The sequence below is a fragment of the Arachis duranensis genome, chromosome 8 (assembly GCF_000817695.3).
Source record: "Arachis duranensis cultivar V14167 chromosome 8, aradu.V14167.gnm2.J7QH, whole genome shotgun sequence".
Lineage (NCBI taxonomy): Eukaryota > Viridiplantae > Streptophyta > Magnoliopsida > Fabales > Fabaceae > Arachis > Arachis duranensis.
In genome coordinates, this window is record NC_029779.3 from 32,440,710 (window position 1) to 32,463,102 (window position 22,393).

The 22,393-nt window shown below is 31.1% G+C and overlaps 1 protein-coding gene across 1 annotated transcript in view; it reads left to right on the forward strand.

Moving 5' to 3' along the window:
• The first annotated feature begins 15,885 nt into the window (after nucleotides 1-15,885).
• The window catches only part of LOC127741253 (uncharacterized), a 12,203-nt gene continuing 5,695 nt past the window's right edge, over nucleotides 15,886-22,393 (forward strand). Inside the window, exon 1 of the mRNA XM_052253347.1 lies at nucleotides 15,886-16,036. Coding sequence (XP_052109307.1) covers nucleotides 15,886-16,036 — 151 coding nt within the window. The remainder of the gene's footprint in view (nucleotides 16,037-22,393) is intronic.

The window sequence follows — 22,393 nt, forward strand, 5'->3', positions numbered from 1 at the left end:
TCAAGGTTGTTGAATTCTATTTATTTCCTTCCTTTTTAATTATATGCATGTGTTTCATTTTGTTCTATCTTATATAATGCATTTAGAATTTCTCTTAGTCAAGTGCATATCGTTTCTTGTCCATCACAACGCACAATTTTAATTGTGCTTGCTCCAAAATGTGGGCAAGGGATCATGTGCCAAAAAAGAAAGGGATTAATTATAAAGAGCAAAGAGCATGACAATGTCAGTTTGGAAGGCCAAATTAACTAAGAATATTCAACACAAGCTGAGCCAAATTGCTTGAGGCCTTAGTCTAGAGGACTATTATGGCATTTTTACATTTGACAAAGCCTTGAAGGAGAAATATGTAATGAATAACAATTAATAAAAAGGGGTTGAAAGAGAAGCCAAAGGCTTTGAGTACCACTGACTAAGGATCCAAGTCAAGTGCTTGTGATGCTTATGTATCAAGCAAAATCTTAAAAACAAAGCATTTAGAGTCACGACTAGGCTCAAGGTGCAAAGCACCCCCCCCCAGAAGAAGAGAACGCCAAAGGCTCTGAGCACCAATGATGGGGAATGTTAAAAAGGCATTGTAAGCTCAAAGAGCTCCCCAATCAAGTGCTTGTGGTGTTTTTGTATCGAGAAAAACTTGAGACAAAATATTTAGAGTCATGGCTAGGTTCAAATTGTGGAAAAAAAAAAGCTTACTTCAAGGTAATTATTCAAGGAATGATTCTATAATATAATCCGAACAGAGGCCTTGAAAGATTATAACCAACTGTGTTGAATTGCGCATAAGTGAAACAGCTAACCAAACTCATTTGAATTGTATCCATTTACCCATGTATTTTAATATTTAAAATTTGAGGACTAAGGCATAATTCTTTGCTTGCATGAGGACAAGCAAGGGCTTAAGTTTGGTGTTGTGATGTATGAGCATCTTAAGTACTTTTCTTGGGCATTTCTCATAGAAAATTCATGACTTTTTCTTGGTAATTATATGATTTTCAAGACTATTCTATTAGTACTTTGATTTTATTGATTTCATGATTCTTGTAGAGAAACTTTAGGAAAAGAGAAGCAAAAGCACAAGGAGAAACCAAGAATTGAAGACAAGTGCAAAGAAAATTTGCAGATATTATCAACCCTGGCCTCTTAACACTCCAACAAGTATAACTTGAGATACAAATATCCAAATTATGCGGTTTTAGTGGCATTAGAAAGCCAACTTCTAGAAATTTCCAACGATATATAATAAGTCATACTTTCTCTCTGGCATCATGGCGCTAAACGCCGTGACATTGGCATTTAGCGCCAGTCCGTGAAGCAACCTTGGCGCCAAACGCCACGACTTCAAGTTTGGCGCCACGAATCGGTTTCGTTCTTTATCCTACGGATTAGAGTATACTGGAAAATAACTCTCTTCTAAATTGAAATCTTTTTTAAATTTGGAAAAGTTATATCACTTGAATTACAACTTGAAATTGTTTTCACATAACTCTTTAATTATTTGGATTTAACGCGATACATGACATATAATCGTCTTATTTTTAGATTTTTAGGGTTTTGTGTGGCTATTAAACTAGGATTTGAACTTAAACCCTTTAATTAGATTAAGTGACCAAGGAATTGGCGGTTGATTGAGTTAGAGGAGGATTAAATTACTAAGGAATTAGAGTCTAATCACTTAAAGTTTGCTAATTGAATATTTGCATGATCAAGGTAGAAGACAATAATTGTTAATCTGGAAATTTAAATATCTCTTATACCTTAACCATCTTTATCATATTTTTTTCTTAACCAATTTTAGTTTGCTCTTGTTTAATTTTCTGTTTTTATGTTATTTGCTATTGAAAATCCTTGATTATGATTGTCTGACTAGAATAATCAATTGACCATTGCTTGATTAATCCGTTAATCCTCGTGGGATCGGCCCTCACTCACTTGAGGTATTACTTGGTACGACGCAGTATACTTATCGGTTTGTTTGTAGTTTTCAAAATTCGCATCAGGTCCTAGCTTACCATGGCTTTCTACTCCTTGCACTCCTTCATATTATGTCCCACCTTCCACAATTAAAACAAAAGTATTCATGCAGTCTTCCATATCTAAAGTATATCCAAATGCTTGGTAAATCTTCCCTTTCTAGCCAGAATCACGTGGGAAAAGGGTTATCCACCTCTATTGCCCTTTTAACCCGCAAAACTGTCCTCATCAGCTTCTTCTCTCTTCTAGGGTCTTCAACCTCTGAAACCAAACCAAGCATGTCCCCAATAGCTTTATTAGTCTCTTTGTTCATGAACTCTAGAGGAACTCCGTGAATTTGAATCCAGAAATCGATAAAATCATGCTTCACCTCAGCTATAGATTGTCTCCTGCACCATTCCTGTAGGTTTAGTAATTGTCCCTTGATATGCCATGGGCCTCCTTTTAAGATCTATTTTCCTCTATCCTGGTTCTCAAAATTGAATATCAGTTTATTGCCTTCCACTTCTGATATAGCAAGACCTGGTGGATTTTCTAATATGTCCATAATTGCATTTTTGCATGCTTTGAAATTCATTTCCTTTTTTGTGATGAAATTTCCCATTATGTTAAGGCAATCTTTCTTGAAATCATGTTGGATTACTCTTTTAAATCTGATCGTTTTGCCTTCAATAGATTCTAATCCGAACATAGTCATGACTTGTGGAAGACTTAGTAGATAATAGTGCAGTATTTATTATGAATTTTGTTCCTCCAAAAAATAAAATTATAGCTCTTCTAAAACCTTCTATCACATTGTTTGAGCCAATAATTATATTAACACATTCTTCTTTTAGTACAAGGTGAATAAAATATATATTACTTTTGAGAATGGTATGCGAACTTGCACTATTCATAATAAGGCAAATATCTTCATTATATGTCTCTGCCATTTTCTTCAAAAACAAACAATAATAATAAGATCATAACATAAAATAAATAAAAATACATACACAATAAAATTATATTTCTGATTAGGCATGTTTGTCTAAGTAAAACTGTATATAAAATAGTATCATATACTAAAAATTTTATTATTATTATTATTTTAGAACTTCACATTTAGTGAGTTTGAAATCCTTAAACATAAATATTAATATTTTATTAAATATTATTTATATACATCATACCTAAAATTCAAATGCATAAGAGATAAAACTTAATAAAAAGTTTCTTACATTATTTATTTACATAAGTACTTAACAAACTCGAATATTAAACTTTTTTATCATTGATTAAATAACCAATATTTTCTTCAGGATCCTCAAAGAAATCAGATACTTCATAATGAGTGGTGTAATTTTCAACAATATCATTTGAAACAAAATTTGTCTCCTTTCTTTTGTCATCTTTTTTCAATGATGCTTGATAAAGATCAACTAAGTGCCTTGGAATATGACAGGTATGCGATTAATGACCCTTTCCACCACAACGAGAATATTTATCCTCTATTGATTTATTTTGTCCATTATTTCTTTCTTTATCCCACTTATGGTGAGATTCTTTCTTGCGAAAATAATTTTTCTTTTTTCCACAATTTTTCTTGTAACCAAAAGCTTACCATTTACCCCCTTCAAGGGTTATAACTTGCCGCATTTTCTTCAGAAAATGGGGTAGCGCCAGTTGGGCGCACTTCATGATTTCTTAAAAATAATTTATTTTTACATTCAGCAACAAGAAGACAAGAAAATAGTTTAGAATATTTTTTAAATTCTTTTTCTCGATACTGCTACTGTAGGAGCACATTCGAGGCATGGAATGTCGAGAAAATTTTTTCTAACATGTCATTATCAGTTATCTTTTTTCCACATAATTTTATTCGTGAGGTAATTCAGAATATTGTTGAATTATATTCATTTGTGGATTTAAAATCTTGTAGATGCAAGTGTAGCCACTCATATTGGACTTGAGGAAGTATCATTGTCTTTTGATGATTATATCTTTCTTCAAGGTTCTTTCACAGATTTGCAAGATCTTTCAGTGTGAGATACTCATTTTTCAATACTTCGTCAATATGACAACGAAGGAAGATCATGGCTTTGGCTTTATCCTTCTGAGATGCTTTATTTTCAGCCTTAATGGTATCTCCAAGATCCATTGAATCAAGATGAATTTTGGCATCTAATATCCATGATAAGTAGTTGTTTTCAGATATATCAAGAGCATCAAGTTTAAGATGAGAGAGTTTTGACATAATAAAAATTTATTACATGTGTCTTCCTAAATTTTGATCAGAGTCTCGTGCTGATAATGTGTTGCAAAATAAATAAATAAAGAAGAGGAAATAAATATAAAATAAAAAATTTAAACAGAAAAATCTAGTATCAATATTCACTAATATTATTATCTCAATATAACTGAGATGATTTATATATATTAGCTTTTCATATATCGCATTGTACATATAGAAAGAAATGTTTATGTTATTGTTGTATGTAAGTCCTTTGCCTCATATCACGCTTTTATTTATATACATACAAAAGTTATACTTTCAAACTTAATTAACTTTAGTCTATCTTCAGAAACAGAGCTTCATTATTGAAAAAGTTAGCCGCCCAAGTCATTAAATGAGCATCCATCCATATCACAACACTCGTCATTTTGTTCCACACTCACACAGCTCAAGCCCAAACTTTTTCTTTGAGCTCCCTGCGGCTCTATCGCACGGTCCCGTCTTGCCGAGTTTCCTTCGTTCAACGTCCCTCGTGTGCTCGTCGTCAGGAGTCTTGCCTCCCTCTGCTTCGTATTCTACTCGTCCAATGAATAGGCTTAGGATTTTTTCGTCACTGTCTATAACATCCCACTTCATGTCTGCTATCATATTTTTTATGTGAAGCTTCATGTAAAGTCTCATGTAAAGTCTCTCTTTCTCAATTGATATCTTTTTTCTTCTGGAAATGTTTTCTTTATTCATGTTTGCTAAAAAAATTTATTGGGTAAAATGATTTACGTGTCAAGTTTTAGCAATTTGTTGTCTGATCTGGTGCTGTAACACCCAAAACTTTTGAAAAAATTTATTATAAACTAATTTTATATTCAATTATTTATTTGTAACTTTAATTTCAGAAATTACTTTATTAAAGATAATTAAAGCAAGTTTTGATTAATTGAATAATTTGAAATAAATTAAGATTCTTATCCAATTTTATAATTATTGATTTATTTTTTATATTTAAATTATAACGTTAGCAGTTATGAAATAATAAGAATTTTTATATGGTTTAATTTAAATGGTTGATATTTTTATAATTCAATACTTTAAGTTTTTAGAAATAAAGAAAATTAATCTTATTATCTTATAATTTCAATTAAAGTATTTAATTTTAAATTAAATAGTATTTTGATACAACAAATGATGTTTTAAAGTAATTTTTAAGAATTTTAATTAGAGTTCAAATTAATACCTAATGCCCCAATTTTTTTAATTTACTACTCTACCCTCCAATTTTACCAAATTACCTACCTTAGCCATAAAATTCCTAATTTTCACTTTTTCTTCAAAACTAAACCCTAACCCTAATTTTCCACTCACACTCTTCCTCACTCAACACACACAACATGCTCAACAGCAGCAATAGCTGCAATAAGAAAGAAAGAAAGAAAAGAAAGGGAAGAAAAGAGAGGGGGAGGCCACAGGAAGAAGAAAGGAAGGGGGAAAGGGGAAGGGAGAAGGAGATCTGAGAGGGAGAGGGCATCGGTAGAGGGGGAAAGTTGTCTGCGCCGCCACCGTCTGATCCATCCACGAGCTGCCATCAAAGCCACGCCAGGAGAAGGAGGCGTCGCCGTCCCGTGGATCCCGCGTTGTCGCCATTCAGCCCATTGCCAAAGCAGAGACGCGTGAGGGAAGAAGGCGCCGCGAGGAGTGTTGCGTCACTGCTGCTGTTCGTGCCGTCTTCGTCGTCGCCGATCCTCTTCGTCGTTGACGAGCCCAGCCGCTGCCATTGCTTGCTCCATTACCGTTGCGGGAGGTCAACCGCCAATCTGATAGTGACGATGTTACATTATGGTATCAGAGCAGTCCTTCCTGTAAAGCTTGATAATGGACTGACTATGCTTTAATTGTATACTCTAAACATCTGTCATGTAGTAGGTCTTGTTCGAATAACAAGAATTAGAGTTTTATGCACATGACTGTCTACTGATTAATGATGTTAGTTTGTCATTGCATACTTCCTGGTATTAAGTTTGGCCGGCTTAACACTAGTAGATTATGTATATGCAAGCACTAATGGGTTATCATAGATGATATACGAGTAATAGGTAACGCATATCGTGAGGTTTTGGGGAACGTTAGAGGTTGAAGTTTGGAAGTCGAAGCTTTGAAGTTGGTACGAGAATAGTGTACGGATGTTAGGCACGTCGTATTAACAACATCCTGTTTTATAGCCTTTTGATGCCTTGCTTTACCATCACATATTTGAACGAAGTCATCTTTTACTTTGAGCCTGCCTTGTAACTTCTGCTTGCTCTCACACTTCTACCCTTATATCTTTATACTATCTGAAAATCCTAGTATTTGAAACTATATATACATATATGTATGTTGAGACCTTCTTGTTTTTCCTTAAATGTGTTAAGAAGTGAAGCGATATGAAACCTCTTTCGTTTTATATTAATTTTTGAGGACGAACTTTTTTATAAGGTGGGTAGAATGTAAGACCCAAAACTTTTGAAAAAGTTTATTATAAACTAATTTTAAATTTAATTATTTATTTGTAGCTTTAATTTCAGAAATTACTTTATTAAAGATAATTAAAACAAGTTTTGGTTAATTGAATTTCAAATGAATTAAGATTCTTATCCGATTTTATAATTATTGATTTATTTTCTATATTTAAGTTATAACGTTAGCATTTATGAAATAATAAGAATTTTATATGGTTTGATTTAAATAGTTGATATTTTTATAATTCAATACTTTAAGATTTAGAAATAAAGGAAATTAATTTTATTATCTTATAATTTCAATTAAAGTATTTAGTTTTAAATTAAATAGTATTTTGGTACAAAAATATAATTTTAAAGTAATTTTTAAGGATTTTAATTAGAGTTCAAATTAATACCTTATGCCCCAATTTTATTAATTTACTACTCTACCTTCCAATTTTACCAAATTACCTAACTTAGCCATAAAATCTGTAATTTCTACTTTTTTCCCAAAATTAAACCCTAACCCCAATTTTTCACTCACACTCTTCCTCACTCAACACACATAACACGCTCAGAAAGAGAGAAGGAGATCCAAGAGGAAGAGGACGCCGGTGGAGGGGGAAGTTGTCTGTGTCACCACTGTCCGGTCCGTCCACGAGCTACCGTCAGAACCGCGCAAGGAGAAGGAGGCATTGCCATCCTGTGGAGCCCGTGTTGTCACCGTTCAACCCATTGCCGAAGCAGAGACGTGCGAGAGAAAGGCGCCGCGAGGAGCGTCGCGCTACTGCTGTTGTCCGTGCCATCTTCATCGTTGCCGATCTTCTTCATCGCCGCTGTCGTTGACCAACCCAGCCACCGCCGTCACGTGCTCCATTGCCATTGCTAGAGGTTAGGCGCCGATCTGATAGTGAGAGTGTTACAGGTGCTGCTATGCTTTCTTCTTGAATGTTACTGCATAGTTGGATAGTTATGTTCTCTATTGGAAAGTGAGGTCTTTTTTATAAATGTTCAAGTTCGTATATTGGGTTAAAGTTTTGTGTGATGATAAGTAATAGCCCATATTCTATTGATAATTTAATATATACAACCTTGCTCTTAGAGGTTTTGAAAAGGTAAATGCTGGAATTGATATTGAAAAAGAAAAATAAATTAATTAATTCAAACAATGAAAATCATGTTCATAGCATGGTATCTAATATCTACCAACTACTAAGAAAATAAAAATGAATGGTTTTGTATATTATTATTATTGTACTTTGATTATGATAGGTGATGTGGTTAGAAATTTTTCTCAAAATAGAATTAGCGTTGCAAGTATAGTCCCAACCCAACAATCAATTAACATCAAAGTTTAAATTCAAAAGATTTGTCACAATCCAAAACAATTAATAACCGGGAGTTTCAAATCTTGGGTCGTCTCCCTCGGACAATGCAATTAAGATGTTTAAGATGTCATACTCTTAGTTGTGAAGAAAGGGGATTTCTTCAATCAATGAACGAAAGATTAAAAGAATTAAGACATAAAAGAACTAACAAACGATAAAAAAAAATTAACGCAAATAAAAAGAGAACAATATTAAAACTAGTGAAAATGCTATAAATGTATAAAAGAGCATTGACTTGGGAATGAGAATTAAGGAATTCTATCATCGTCATAACCACAACTATGACAATTATGTCAATTCTAACATCGAGGAGTAAGTCAAACAATCATAATTGACTTTAATCCATAAGTCATAGCTAACTTACTAATTACTTAGTAAAAAGTTAGCGTCAATGGAAACAAGAACTAATTAACTACCTAAGAATTACCACTAAATGTCGGACATTATGACTCTAGTATCATAGGAACTCATTTCCCAAGTCAAGGTGTGAAAATCTACTCAAAATTACCAAGTGGCATTTTCACAAACACTTGGTGGGCAATAAAGCAAAACATAGGAAATTACAAAGGAAAATGAAAACTAAAACCAACAATGCACAAAATCAACAATAGAAACTCAATCAAGCAAGTATAAATCATTAAACACTAAATTCATCGACCAAAACTTCAAGAAACCAAAATTGCATATATTAACAAAGTAGTTTAAACCATAAGAAAATGTAACAAGAGTAGTGAAATTAAAGAGGAAATTAAAGAGTACTTACAATAAAGATGAGCAAAATCAAAGATCAAAACTTAACTATAAAATACTACAATGAAAATTAAGTAAAACTCTAAGAGAATATTTTAGAGAAGATTACTCTACAATACTCCTACTCCTACTCCTAATAATGTTGTAAAACTATCTAAAAGTGAGCTCCCATGATATAGAATGAAGTCCCCTTCGTATGGCACTCCAAATGGCTTTAGCAAATCCAAAAATTGGGTCAAGAAGTCCCAAAAATCGCGAGTCACGTGCTTTATTAATGAAATCACGCGTTTGGACTTGTGCGTATGCACAGGTGTGTGCGCACGCACACTTGCTATTTTCGCCACTTGTGCGTACGCACAGAAGGTTGTGCGTACGCACACTTCAGTGTGTCCTTCTCCTTTGTTTTCTTCATGTGTTCTCCCCTTTTGCATGTTTTCTTCCACTTCTACCAACCCATTTTAGCCTAATTAACCTGAAATCACTCACAAAACATATCACGGCATCGAATGGAATAAAAGTGGAATTAAATTGATCAATTTAAGTACAAAACATATGTTTTCACATTTAGATTCAAATTAGAGAAAAATCACAAAAGTATGCTATTTTAGTGCTTAAGTGTGAGTTTATGTGATGAAATCCGTCCAATTTAAACAAAAAATTATCATCAAATATAGACTCATCAATAAATCAACAAATTATTATTTTTCCTTTTGTGCTGGTGTAAAGGTGGCTATAATTTGGCTAGTGTTAAACATTTTTATAAAATGTTTTGTTCTTTTTTTGAGCAGGTAGAGGAAGACATTGATGAAGTCTATCTAATGGATAAAAGAGAAGTACAAAATTTTTTATTAGAAGAATGAAAGTGAAAAAATCTCAGTTTATATGAATTTATTATAAGCAAAAGATATGGATGGATAAGTAAATTTATAATTTATTAATGTTTTTTTGGATGTTTAATATTAATATAGACTAAATTTTAAAAAAAATATATATGATATAAAAATTAATTAAAATATATAAAGATTTAATTAAAAATTTAATAAAATTATAAAGACTTGTAAAATAATTAAATCAAAAGAAAAAAAAGATAGTTAGAACTATAACTTAGCTTGTACAATACTAGATTGTAAAAGAAGTTCTTACTGGTTAAAATAAAATAATTGCATCCATTTATAAGTTTAACTTTCAAAGAGGAAATTATTGGATATGGGGTTTTTTAATACCTAGATAGGTGAAAATGAAGAGTGGTATGCAGTATGCTCCTCTCTTGGGCACTAATGAGAGGCAGTGGAATGTGACACAGCGAAGATGACGCAATTGGTTATGACTTAAGAGTTAAGACTTATGAAGCATGCTTGTAAGCAAAACAACCAACTAATTAATTACTCTCTCACAATAATGGCTGACCCACCTTCTCCAATCTACACCTGCTACTCTACTCAACTCAACTCAACTCATCAGTGCCATTGCCATTCATCCATTAATTATTATATCAACAGATTTGCTTCTTTAACTTAGTGCATAAGCATAAAGATAATAACCTTGTTACTTGCTACTACTAGTGGCCGAATTATTCTACGCCATAATAATAATAATTAGAATTTGACTAAAAGAATACCCTAAAAACATTTCATTAATATACTAAATTAAAATATTTAGATTAAATTTTTATAATAATACGTGAGATTCATGATTAAACTATTATATTGATTCCTGAGATTTAACTATAGATATTATATTAATTTTTGAATTTTATCGATCAATAAAATATTAAATTGGCTCTCACATGCCATACTAAATACATGACTAAATGATTTTATTTTATTTTACCACTTAAACATGGTAAAAATAAAGTTGTTTTAGAGAATGAAAGAAGATAAAACTATTTGTATATTGTATAAATTCTTTTTTTTTTGTTTAAGTGCCAAAAAACTGACACTATTTAGTCATATGTCCAGCTTGACAAATCAGAATATGTTCAGCACTTCGTTTGACGACTCAACGTTAGAAAAGATCCAAAAACTAATATAATACCTAAAATTTTGGTTTTTTAAAATATTAAATACACAAAAATTAAAAAAACTAAAATTTACTTATCTGTAAAAATTTTTTTTGATGTAATTCTAGCTAGGGGTTGCAAGTGGGGAAGCCCGCCCCGCCCCGTCCCGCCTAGTGAGACGGTCCTAGAATCCTAGCCCGTCCCGCTTAACTGCGGGCTGGCGGGCTGGCGAGCTAAGTCCGCCAAAATTCCTCTTCTTCTTTTTTTTTTTACTATTAACTACTAAGTAATATATATAATTTCACAACCATATTAATAAATTTATAATTTCTAATGGCATAAAAAATTATATTTTTTATATTCACAAACATTAAAGTCTTTGTAATTATAAATATCTAATAAATATAATTATAAACCAAATTTTCATTCAAAATATAAGTATAAATATTCTCTCCAAAGCAAAATAAACATAATCCAAAACATAATTATAAATATTGTCTCCAAAATAACATAAACATAATTCAAAACACTCAATTTTTATCTTCATACTCTTGTAAGTTAGGTTGGGGGAAGTTAGGTTTTAGGAAAAAAATTACAAAAATATCCCCTCACTAAAAAAAATCTTAGCCCGGCGGGGAAGCCCGCCCCGCCCCGCCAAAGCCCGCCAAAACCCGCGGTTTAAGCGGTGCGGGTTAAGCGAGCTTTTGCTATTTGGCGGTCCCGATTTTCCAGCCCAGCCCGCCTTTTTTAGCGGGTTATGCGGGCCGGCCCGGCGGGTTTAGGCCCGTTTGCCACCCCTAATTCTATGTGTACATCTGACCTCTTATGCTTGATTTAGTGTCTAGAGCCTAATTGCTCCTATAAATATATTCATATATTCAAATATGAGATCTCAATAATTCATAAATAAAAAAGAAAAATAATCTCCTACTGAAATAAGTGAATCAGTTACCAACGATAACTTATTTCTACTTCTATATAAATACTCTTACTATCTTAGATATTTTTCAACTCTAACCTACATAAAATTTATCTAAAACATTTGCTAATATAAGCATTAGAGTTCATTGTAGATACGACATCCAATGTAATTTTTTCGAAAAATTCGGACGACATCACATCATCAGAAGAGATGTCAAAAGAACAATCCACTAAAAAAAAGTTTAGACCTCACGTTCAGACTCTACACACATTGATTTCAGGTAATTTTTGAAATAATAATAATAATAATAATAGTTGCATATATATGCCACTCAATCAATATAAACAAAATTTAAGTAAGTTTACTACCTATATATTTTCTCACTAAAAGGGCATATCTTCAAATTATTTCATTCAATATATTGCTCTAATTAAGAGCTTTTAAAAAAAATATACCTTAGGACATTATTTAGGAAACAAACTTTACGGACAAACATTTTAAGAATGTTATACTCTTTAATTCTTAAATTTAAAAGCAGATGATCTTTACATAAAAAGAGTAATTTTTGAATAAGATGCCATTAAGATTTAGGGATTAAGAAGACTAACAAATATATCCAATAAGTTAAACTTGTAATATTTTAATGACGTTGAATGCAAGTAAACCTTCAAAAATAATTTTTTATTTTACTCTCTATTTTCAAACCAGCAAAAGTGCAAAAGGCACTGATATTAGTCAAACACTTTTAGTGAACGTTTTCTTTGTTTTGGCTTCTAATTTTCCATAGAATACACGTGTAATGGATCTTCAAATTTGTCAATTAATTACTGCTTTAATTTGTTGACCTATCAAGCGTTGATAATTGATACAAGCAAGTGACACATTTTGTGATGCATGTTGAAGTTTTATGAAATTAATACTTGCAAAGATATTTTAAAGCTCAAATCAGTAGAATCAGAAGAAAAATACGGAGATTAGAGTTTAATGTGTCATACTTGGGAAAGCTGTGGAGTCTCCCATTATATAGTGCGTGCATCCCTGAATCGGAAAGGGAACTTTTTATCAGGCAAAAAATTTATCATCAAATTCTGATTTTCAACAATAATAGTTGGAGAGAAAAACGAAGTAATTGGCGCCACGATTATCGTCGGATTTATAGGTGAATAAATTCGACGATAATCTTAATTAGTGAAATGTGTATTTTGGTCAATTGCGAAATTTAAATTCGTCAGTAAATTTGACAATAATTGTGCCTTAAATTTGAATCGTGAACCATTTTTTTTATTTTAAAATACTTTTTTTCTAATCCTTTCACCTCCCACTTTCTTTCTCTAACTCTCTCCTTCTTTTCTCAACATTACCCTCCGACAACCTCTGCCGACGGCCCTCTCTTATTGTCCGAACCGAACCGTTGTTGTTAGTGCCGCTACTGTTGCTGTTGTTGCTCACTGCTTCTGCCGCTGCTGTTGCTGTCTCCTCTGCCACCGCTACTCCCTTTAGGTAGTACTCTCTTGTCTCAATTCTTAAATTTGGTTCTAGCTTGGTATTGGATGACTATTGATGAGAATAATAGATTCTAAATTGAAAATTGAAAATAGATTTTAAATTGTGTTGTTTCTTGTGTTGTTTGTTGTATTGTTCTAAATTTTAACTAATTAGGTACTCAACTAATTACTTAACAATGCAAATCATATAATGCCTAATATAACTTAAATTTAGAGACAAATACATATTTACAATATTAACTTGAATACGGTCTAGTAATTCATACAAACTAGAATTTAAAGTTTTTATTTGAATTTATAAAAGTTTGTGAAGTAATAAATTTTTAATAATACTTAATCACATCAATCTAAGAATCGAGTTAGCAAGATAACATCATTAATATTTAACAATGCTTAATGATATGCATGTTTTAGTAGTGTTAAAGTTTGATAATAGATTTTCTAATGGATTAGTTATGTTTAGATTCAAAGATTCTAACTTTGTAAAGTTTTGTGTTTGAATATGTTTTGATTGTTGTGTGGTTTATCACGGTAAAGATTAGTATTTTTTTAGGGGATGTTATATCAAAATTTCTTGAAAATAATATAATTGTGGAAAAATTTGTGTTAATTGGTATGCTCTTTACAGACATGATAGCATGTAGAGATGTCATAGATCAGCTTCGTAGTTGTGGTCGTGATAGAGGAAGAGTTTTTACTGGTACCCTTGGAACTTCTCAATCGTCCTCTTCTACTCCGACTATTTCGGTAACGTCACAGGCAATGGGTGCACCGGATCAGCCGTTGATCATGATCCCTAACCCTAACTACAGGGCTCCTTTTACCTCTACGACACCACCTTCATCCGCTCAGCAGCCCACTATTTCAACGACGCAATCTTTCGTGACAGATATCGCGATGCCAGAATCCTCTTATGGATTCCAATCAGATGCCCCTCCACCACCTCCCATCGTATAAATGACGATTTGTCCTAATAGAATGACGGCGTGAATACTATGTTAAGTTTTTTATATGCAAACCATTTTAGTTAGTTAGTTTAACTTAGTTACACTCAATTTTCTAGTTTTAGTGAATTTAGGTTGTTAAGATAGGTTCGACTTGGAATAGTAGGATTGAACTGCTGAAAGTGTTTGCTAATTTTTTATTGTTGATGGATGTTGGTGATTAAATAATATAATGTGATATAGATGAAACTACTAATCTTAATTAGCTGAACTACTTTTTGATGATTGATGGATGTTGCTGCTCGATTCTTGATTCATGTTTGTTGATTGTTGATAGATGTTGTTGTTTAAGTGAATTGTTAATGGATAGAATTTTTGGCGCATTCTAGTTATAGATGAAACTCTGCCAAAATTTCTAATATAATCTAAATATAATTGAAGTTTATAAATTACTTCAGATAACTTTTTAGTAAACTACTAATATTAAGTTTTTCATTGATAGATTTACGCCAAATAACAATGCATGTACACATAGGAGTGTACTAATGTCATCAAGCTGTTGTACGACCACCGATGATCGAGCTACAAGAAGATCCCAGCTGAGACCAGAGAGCGATACTTTCAGAAGTAAGCGGTAAAAACTCAACATATTCAAACCTTAGTTAGTCTATATCTTTTAGTTTGTTTAATTATATATTTAATTTTGATTGACTCGTGCTAAATGTTCTTTTCTGCAGGAGAAATTTATATGGGACAAGACTCACGATATCATGATCAGAAAGATCTTCGATCATCGGATAGTTAGGCAGCTTCAGCAGATATTAGAAGACGTACATGAGCACCGCAACCACCTCACCATTTGACTCTGTCCGGACATTAAGAAGACATTGTATACTCATCGGGAGATTGATGAGGAGTTCAAGCATTGTCGTCACTCAGAGCCTTCACCAACAGGTAAGGGTGGCAAACGGAGAAGTCCGCCCTACCCTGCCTAGTGAGGCGGTCCTGAATTCCTCCCCCGTCCCACCTAACGGCGGGCTGGCAGGCTGGTGGGCCAAACCCACCAAATCTCTCTTTTTTATTATTTAAACCATTAAATATTAAATAATATATATAATTTCACATTTTTAAAGACATAAAAAAAATTATAATTTCTAAATTCATAAATATTAAAGTCTTTATAATTATAAATATGTAATAATTATAATTATAAACCAAATTTGTTGAAATAAAATAAAAAAACCAACATTATCCAAAACAAAATAAATATTGTCCAAAACATATAATTAAACATCTTCAAATTTATAATCAATCAAATATAAAACATAATCCAAAATATAACTTAGAACATCTTCAATTATTATCTTCATCCTCTTGTAGATCAATAACATCGTCATAGAAATTTGTAAAACAGCGGCCCTGGCAAAAAAAATAGCACTTGGCCCACCGAGGAAGCCCGTCCTGCGCTGCCAAATCCCACGAATTAGGCGGTGCAGGTTATACGTGCTTTTTAAGTTGGACAGTTTTAAAAGTTTAGCCTAGCTCACCTTTTTTGGCAGGTTACATGGACTGGTCCATTTGCCACCCCTACCAATAGAGTCAACAGCTGCAGAAGTCTGAGGAGAGGTATCAGGCGTTCTTCTTACGCATGACAGACACAAATGACATCAGACTGGAGTGGAGGTGGGAACTGGAACGACTTCAGCGGACGGAGTGACAGATGGCGGTGTACCAAGATCAGATATACGTTAGTGACAACGACATTATTGGTGCAGTAGCGGCATTGCTGGAGGATCACAGACAACACTGCCTAGGCCGCCGCCTCAACAGGACAAGTGGGACAATGATGACAACAACTATGAGGATCTTTGGTGATTAGGGTTTTTGTTTTAGATTGTTTGATTGTATTATATCCTATGTTATTTGACCTTTCATTTCATTTGTACACTTTGATATTTAATTTAATATATTTGGTTTCTATTATTTAGAATTTGACTACTAATTATGTTAAAAATAAATTTAAATAAAATTTAAAATTTGACCACTAATTGCGTAAAAACAAATTAATAATAAAAAATAAAAAACTGAACTTACCGTTGGATTTACCGAAAAAAAATTCTGACGGTAAATTTGCAGAAACAAAATAGTTTGGCGCCAAAATTATCGTTGAAAAAAATCTGTCTGTATTTGTCATCAGGTATTTCTAGATTAAAAATTAAATTCTGACGATAAATTTGTCATAAGTTATCGGTGGACAGTAAAATTTGACAGTAAACAATTCTGGCGAGATTTATATCGTTTGATTTAATTCAATGAAAAATTTGATGATAATCTTGTTATCAACAGATTATTTTAATTTTTTTCGATGATAAATCCTATGGTATTTCGCATTTTTTTTAGTGGACTAGACTGAAGTAAGGTCCAAACTAGTCAAGGTAGCGGTAGCAAATGGGCCTAAATCCGTCGAGTCGGCCCGCGTAACCCACTAAAAAAGGCGGGCTGGTTTGAAAAATTGGGACTACCAAAGAGCAAAAGCCCGCCTAACCCGCACCGCTTAAACCGCAGGCTTTGGCGGGACGAGGCGGACTTTTCCGCCGGCCTTATTTTTTTTACAAGGGGGTATTTTTATAATTTTTTTGCAAAAATTTAACTTCTCCCAACCCAAATTATAAGAGTATGAAGATGAAAATTGAGTATTTTGAATTATGTTTATGTTGCTTTGGAGATAATATTTATAATTACAAAGACTTTAATGTTTGTGAATAGAAAAAATATAATTTTTTATATCTTTAGAAATTATAAATTTATTAATATGATTGTAAAATTATATATATTATTTAGAAGTTAATAGTAAAAAAAAGAGGAATTTTGGCGGGTTTAGCCCCCCAGCCCATAGTTAGACAAGACGGGGTGAAATTCTAAGATCGCCGCGCTAGATGGGACGGGCGGATCAGTCCGCCAAAAAATGGACTTCTGACGGGACAGGACGGGATGGACTTCCTCGCTTACCACCTCTAAGACGAGGGAACTAACCCGTAAAAATATCTAAAATAAAAAATATTATAAACCAAGACAATATTATACAATCTACACATTAACTAAAAAGAAGCAATCCTAACCATTCAAAATAAACAACTTCATTTAAAACATAAAGAGTAATGTTACTCTGTGTAAATTGTGTTAAAATAGGACCACAAGAGAATTTTAAATTATTTTGCGATAATATTATAACTTTTAAAAGAAAGATATTAAATAAGTTTCTAAAAATTTTATGATTAATTTATAAATATTTTCGAGAGAAAATTCTAAATAAGTTAACGAAGAATTGCAACATTAGATTTATAGGTAATTATAAAGAAATATCTTTTGGGTAAAAACTAATTGTCCAATACAAAAGTTGCGAATAATTAATGTGGAGTATCACTCTTTTGTACTAGAATGTTAGCCATTTTGTTTGTTAGCAGGATTACTTATACCCACTTGTTCACACTCCTGTTTGTACTGAATAGTGAATACAGATGATCTAGTTCTACACTTCAAGTCAATATTAACGTGGCTTGCAGAGCAATTTCGAGGAAATAGGCAATTTAATTGGTGTGATGGACCACATAATCAAAGCTAGTATTGCCCGAGTTGTTCCTATTCTTCTTTTCTCTTTTTTTTTTAATTTTACAAAAAGATAATGTTTTATTCATAAAAGACATCAAACAGAATTTATAATGCAGTCCGTTATACATTTAAATTTTTTTAGCAATTAAATTTTATTAAATTGAACTAAATCGAATAAAAATTATTTTCATTACACATAACGTGTACACATATGTACTTTACTAATGTAAATATATCATTTTTTTTATATGTTCTTTTTTTTTCTTCGCATATTTTCTTTTCATCGTTATTCTTTTATTATTGTTGTTATTGTTACATTTTTTCTTTTCCTAGTTTCTTTTAATAATTTTGTAGCATTTATTTTTTTTATTTTATTTCTCTTAAGAAAATAAAACAAAAAAAATTATAAAAAAATGAAATAAGACGAAGTAGATGAAGAAGAAGAAGCAGCAAAAGATGAAAAAAAAAACTAAGAGAAAGAATTTGAATTATGCAAAATTTATCAAAATAAAAATACATCAAAATTTTTTGATAATAACATATAAATTTCTTAATTTTTACACCAAAATTTTACTACAAAAACAAAAAATGTCTTATTTATTTAATGCTGTATTTTTTTCTTATTTCTTTCTTTCAATTGAATGAATATAGGCTCATCCTCTCCTTAGTAATTTTGCAGAATTATGTGTTTCTTTTTTTTTTTGTTTGATTTTTTTTTTGTTTTTATTCTTGTTAAAAGAGTAAAACAAGAAGAAAAAGATTAATAAGAAAAAAAGAAGATGATGATGACGAAAAAGAAGAAAAAAAAGCAGCAGAAGAAGAGGATGAAGAAGATTCAAAATTTTGAATTATATAGAATTTATCAAAATAAAAATATACAAAAATTTCTTAATAATAACACATAAATTTCTTATTTTTTATACCAAAATTTTGTTATAAATGCACAAAAATATATTCTTTAATGTTGTATTTTTTCTTTTTTTCTAATTTTTCTTTCTTTTAGTTGAATGAATGTAGGTTCATTATCTTTTTAGTAATTTTGTAGCATTATATGTTTCTTCTTCTTTGTTTGATTTTTTTGTTTTTATTCTTGTTAAGAGAGTAAACAAGAAGAAACTTGAGAAGATAAAATAAGAAAGAAAAATGAATAAGAAAAAAAGAAGATAATGATGAAAAAGAAGAAGCAACAGTACAAGATAAGGAAAAGGAAGAGGAAGAGTTTTACATTATGCAAAATTTATCAGAATAAAAATACAACAAAATTTTTTAACAATAACACATAAATTTTTTAATTTTTGCACCATAATTTTGTTACAAATGCACAAAAATATTTCCTTTAATATTGTATTTTTTTCTTTTTTTCTTATTTAATTTCTTTCTTTCTTTTAGTTGAATGTATGTAGGTTCATCCTCTTTTTAGTAATTTTGCAGTATTATGTATTTTTTCTTCTTCTTTTTTTTTTATTTTTTTGTTTTTATTCTTGTTAAGAGAGTAAAATAAGAAGAAAGTTGAGAAGATAAAATAAGAAGAAAAAGATGAATAAAAAAAAGATGATAATGATAATGAAAAAGAAGAAGAATTAGGAGGAGAAAGAAGAAGATTTTTGAATTATACAAAACTTATCAGAATACAAATACACCGAAATTTTTTAATAATAACACATAAATTTTTTAGTTTTTATCCGAAATTTTATTACAAAAGCACAAAAATGCCTTTTTTAATGTTGTATTTTTTCTTCTTCTTCTTTTTCTTTTTTCTTTCTTTCGTTTTTCTGTGATAGATATAAGAAGAAAAAGAGAATAATATGAGAAAAAGACAACAATGACGATATTAATAATGATAGAAGAAGAGTAGGAGAAGGAGAAAAAAGAAGAAAAAGATCGAAAAAATTCAAATGAGAAAAGAAAGAGAAAAAAGAGATGGAGGTGTTGGTAGTGGCCACGACGATAACAAAAGCGAAAGATGAGAAAAAAAAGAAGAGGAGAAGTAAGAAAAAAATGATGAAAAGAACAAGGAAAACACAGACGAGGAAAATAATACAGTTATATATATTTGCATGTTAAGTAAAAAATTATTAGAAGTAATAGCACATAAAGGTGAATTAGATTACGAAGCCTGCTACACATACAAGCCTTTTTGGCTTACAAGTCTTACAAGTTGGCACAAGCTCAACAAAACACACGCGCATTACACTTCCACATTCAAGAGTAAATACATGCACGTTATTCAACCACTTTCTGTTTCCAAAACGCGCTACTCATTATGCATTTCAACCACTTTCTATTTCCAAAGCGCGGCTACTCACCATGCATTATGAACGACTCTTCTTCTTCTTCCTCTATGAAAACGAGTTTCTTGCCAAATTTGTTCGATCTCCTTCATGCATTCTCTCTTTGCTTTTTCATTCGTTGTTTTACCTGCGTTTATCACTGGTATTCTTACTTCGTTTTTTTTTTTCGATTTTCATGGTTTCTGAAATCAAGTTTTGAAATCATTTTAAAGATAATGGAACTTCAAAAATACACCCAAAAGATTACAGAAATACACATAAAGGATTACAGAAATTTACCCACAGAAATACACCCAAAGAATTACAGAAATACACCCAAAGGATTTAAGAAATACACCCAAAATTCGTTGAAGTACACCTTATGCATAATTCAGAACTCTTCCTCTTTCTCCTCCTCATATTCTGCTGCTTCTTCTTCTTCATTTTCTTATTTCATATTCTCATAATTCTTTTTGGGAGAAAAAATCAAACAAAGAAGAAAAGAATACATAATGTTACAAAATCAAAAGAAGAACGAGGAGAAACACGACGATGAAGATGAAACACTTAAAAAACGATTTCAGAGCTTAATGTCAAAAAACAATGGAAATTGAGAATAACGAAAAAAGAGAACAAAGAGAAAAGCACGTAAATGAAAAAGGAGAAAGAGAAGGCAAGAAATTCAAAAAAAGAAACAGAATCCTTTCAAAAATTAAAAATCTGTTAGAAGTGCATTTGAGCGTAATATCAATTAGAGGACTTGTAAAACTTGTATAGAAGAATCACTTGTATGTAGAAATTAATCCTTAGATTATAATAATTTAGATAAATTTAGTTGTTAAATTTTATTATTACAAATAACAGAATATTATATCCTACTTTTTTTTTCTTATTTATAAATTGAAAAAATATAGTTTCATTTACAATAGACATCAAATTATAAATAATTGATTATAGAGAATTTTAAATAACAAAAATAAAGACAGGTCTATTTGAATTAATTTTTATATCTATGTAATAAATACTACAATACAATCAAAATAACTTTTTTTCCGAATAAATTTAAACAAATTTCTTATCTTCATGGACAAAATCTTTGATGAACATGTACAACTATTAGATTTTATCTTGTAGAGCAAACACATCACGCACAAAAAGAAGAAACCATAACAAAATATAAAAATGACACTATAAAGCAATCATTAAAACTTAAAACACCAAATTAAAACACTATATTTGGTATCATTGTGGGCAAAATTTTTAGTTTGAAAATATCTATTTAATCTATTATATGGGTTTAGAATTTAAAGTTTGAATCGAATTTAAATCTAAATGTAAATTTTTTTTGTTTATACTTAAATTTAAATCAATACAAATCCAATATAAAATTGATCTAAGTTATTAAAATATCTTATTTGAATTCAGGTAAAAGCTTAAAAAATATACCAGATATGACAGGTGTAAGCCAAAATAAATCCGCTTCATCCAACTATAAACACTCATGCCATTCATACTTCAAACAGATGTGTAGGTCAAGGTTTCTTTGGAAGAGAGAATTTCCTTCTTTTCATTATCTTCAAGATAAAGTGCTGTCCTTTTTCTTCCTACTTAAAATCACGTGTTTTCATTTATTTGGTATACAGTAGAAACTAGAAAAATTTTAGCTTGGTCAAGAGACTCAAAGTCAATGGACCAAGTTATCATGTCGTGGCATGCCATGTGGGGAGAGGGCTTGCCGTAATTTCAACAGCATAATTAAATATTTTTCCATTTTTATCCTAATTAGCATTTAATGAAAAGTCCTCATGCATGTATCAACGTACATCCACACATATTACCAAAAAAAAAAAACGTACATCCACACAGCTACACAAGAATATCATCAAGTCAAGCTGAAACCGAAGACCAAAACAAATATATAATAAGGGGAACATAACGTGTGTAGCGTGAATAAATACGTTTTTTTTTTCCACTATACTATTATACTGTCTAACATGGAAGCTTAGCAAGAGAAAGTTAGAATTCATTGCAACGTCATATCAATTCTAAATACATTAATTAAGTATATTAGAAATAAAAATATTAAAGAAAAAAATTTTTATTTTACTTTTTTTTTAACCAGTATTACTTAGACTTTCTTTTTCTAAATAAAAGGAAACCTAAGGAAAAACTTAAGAAATGTTAAATGGTGCGACAAAAGATACTACACAAATAAATACATTACTCACACAATTTACGATGGGGGAGAGAATGTATTTTAAATTTGTCTTTTTTTTTTTTGTTTATGTGAAGAACAGTTAAGTTTGAATGAATCATAAATTGATGAATAATGACAAGAAAAATAGTTAC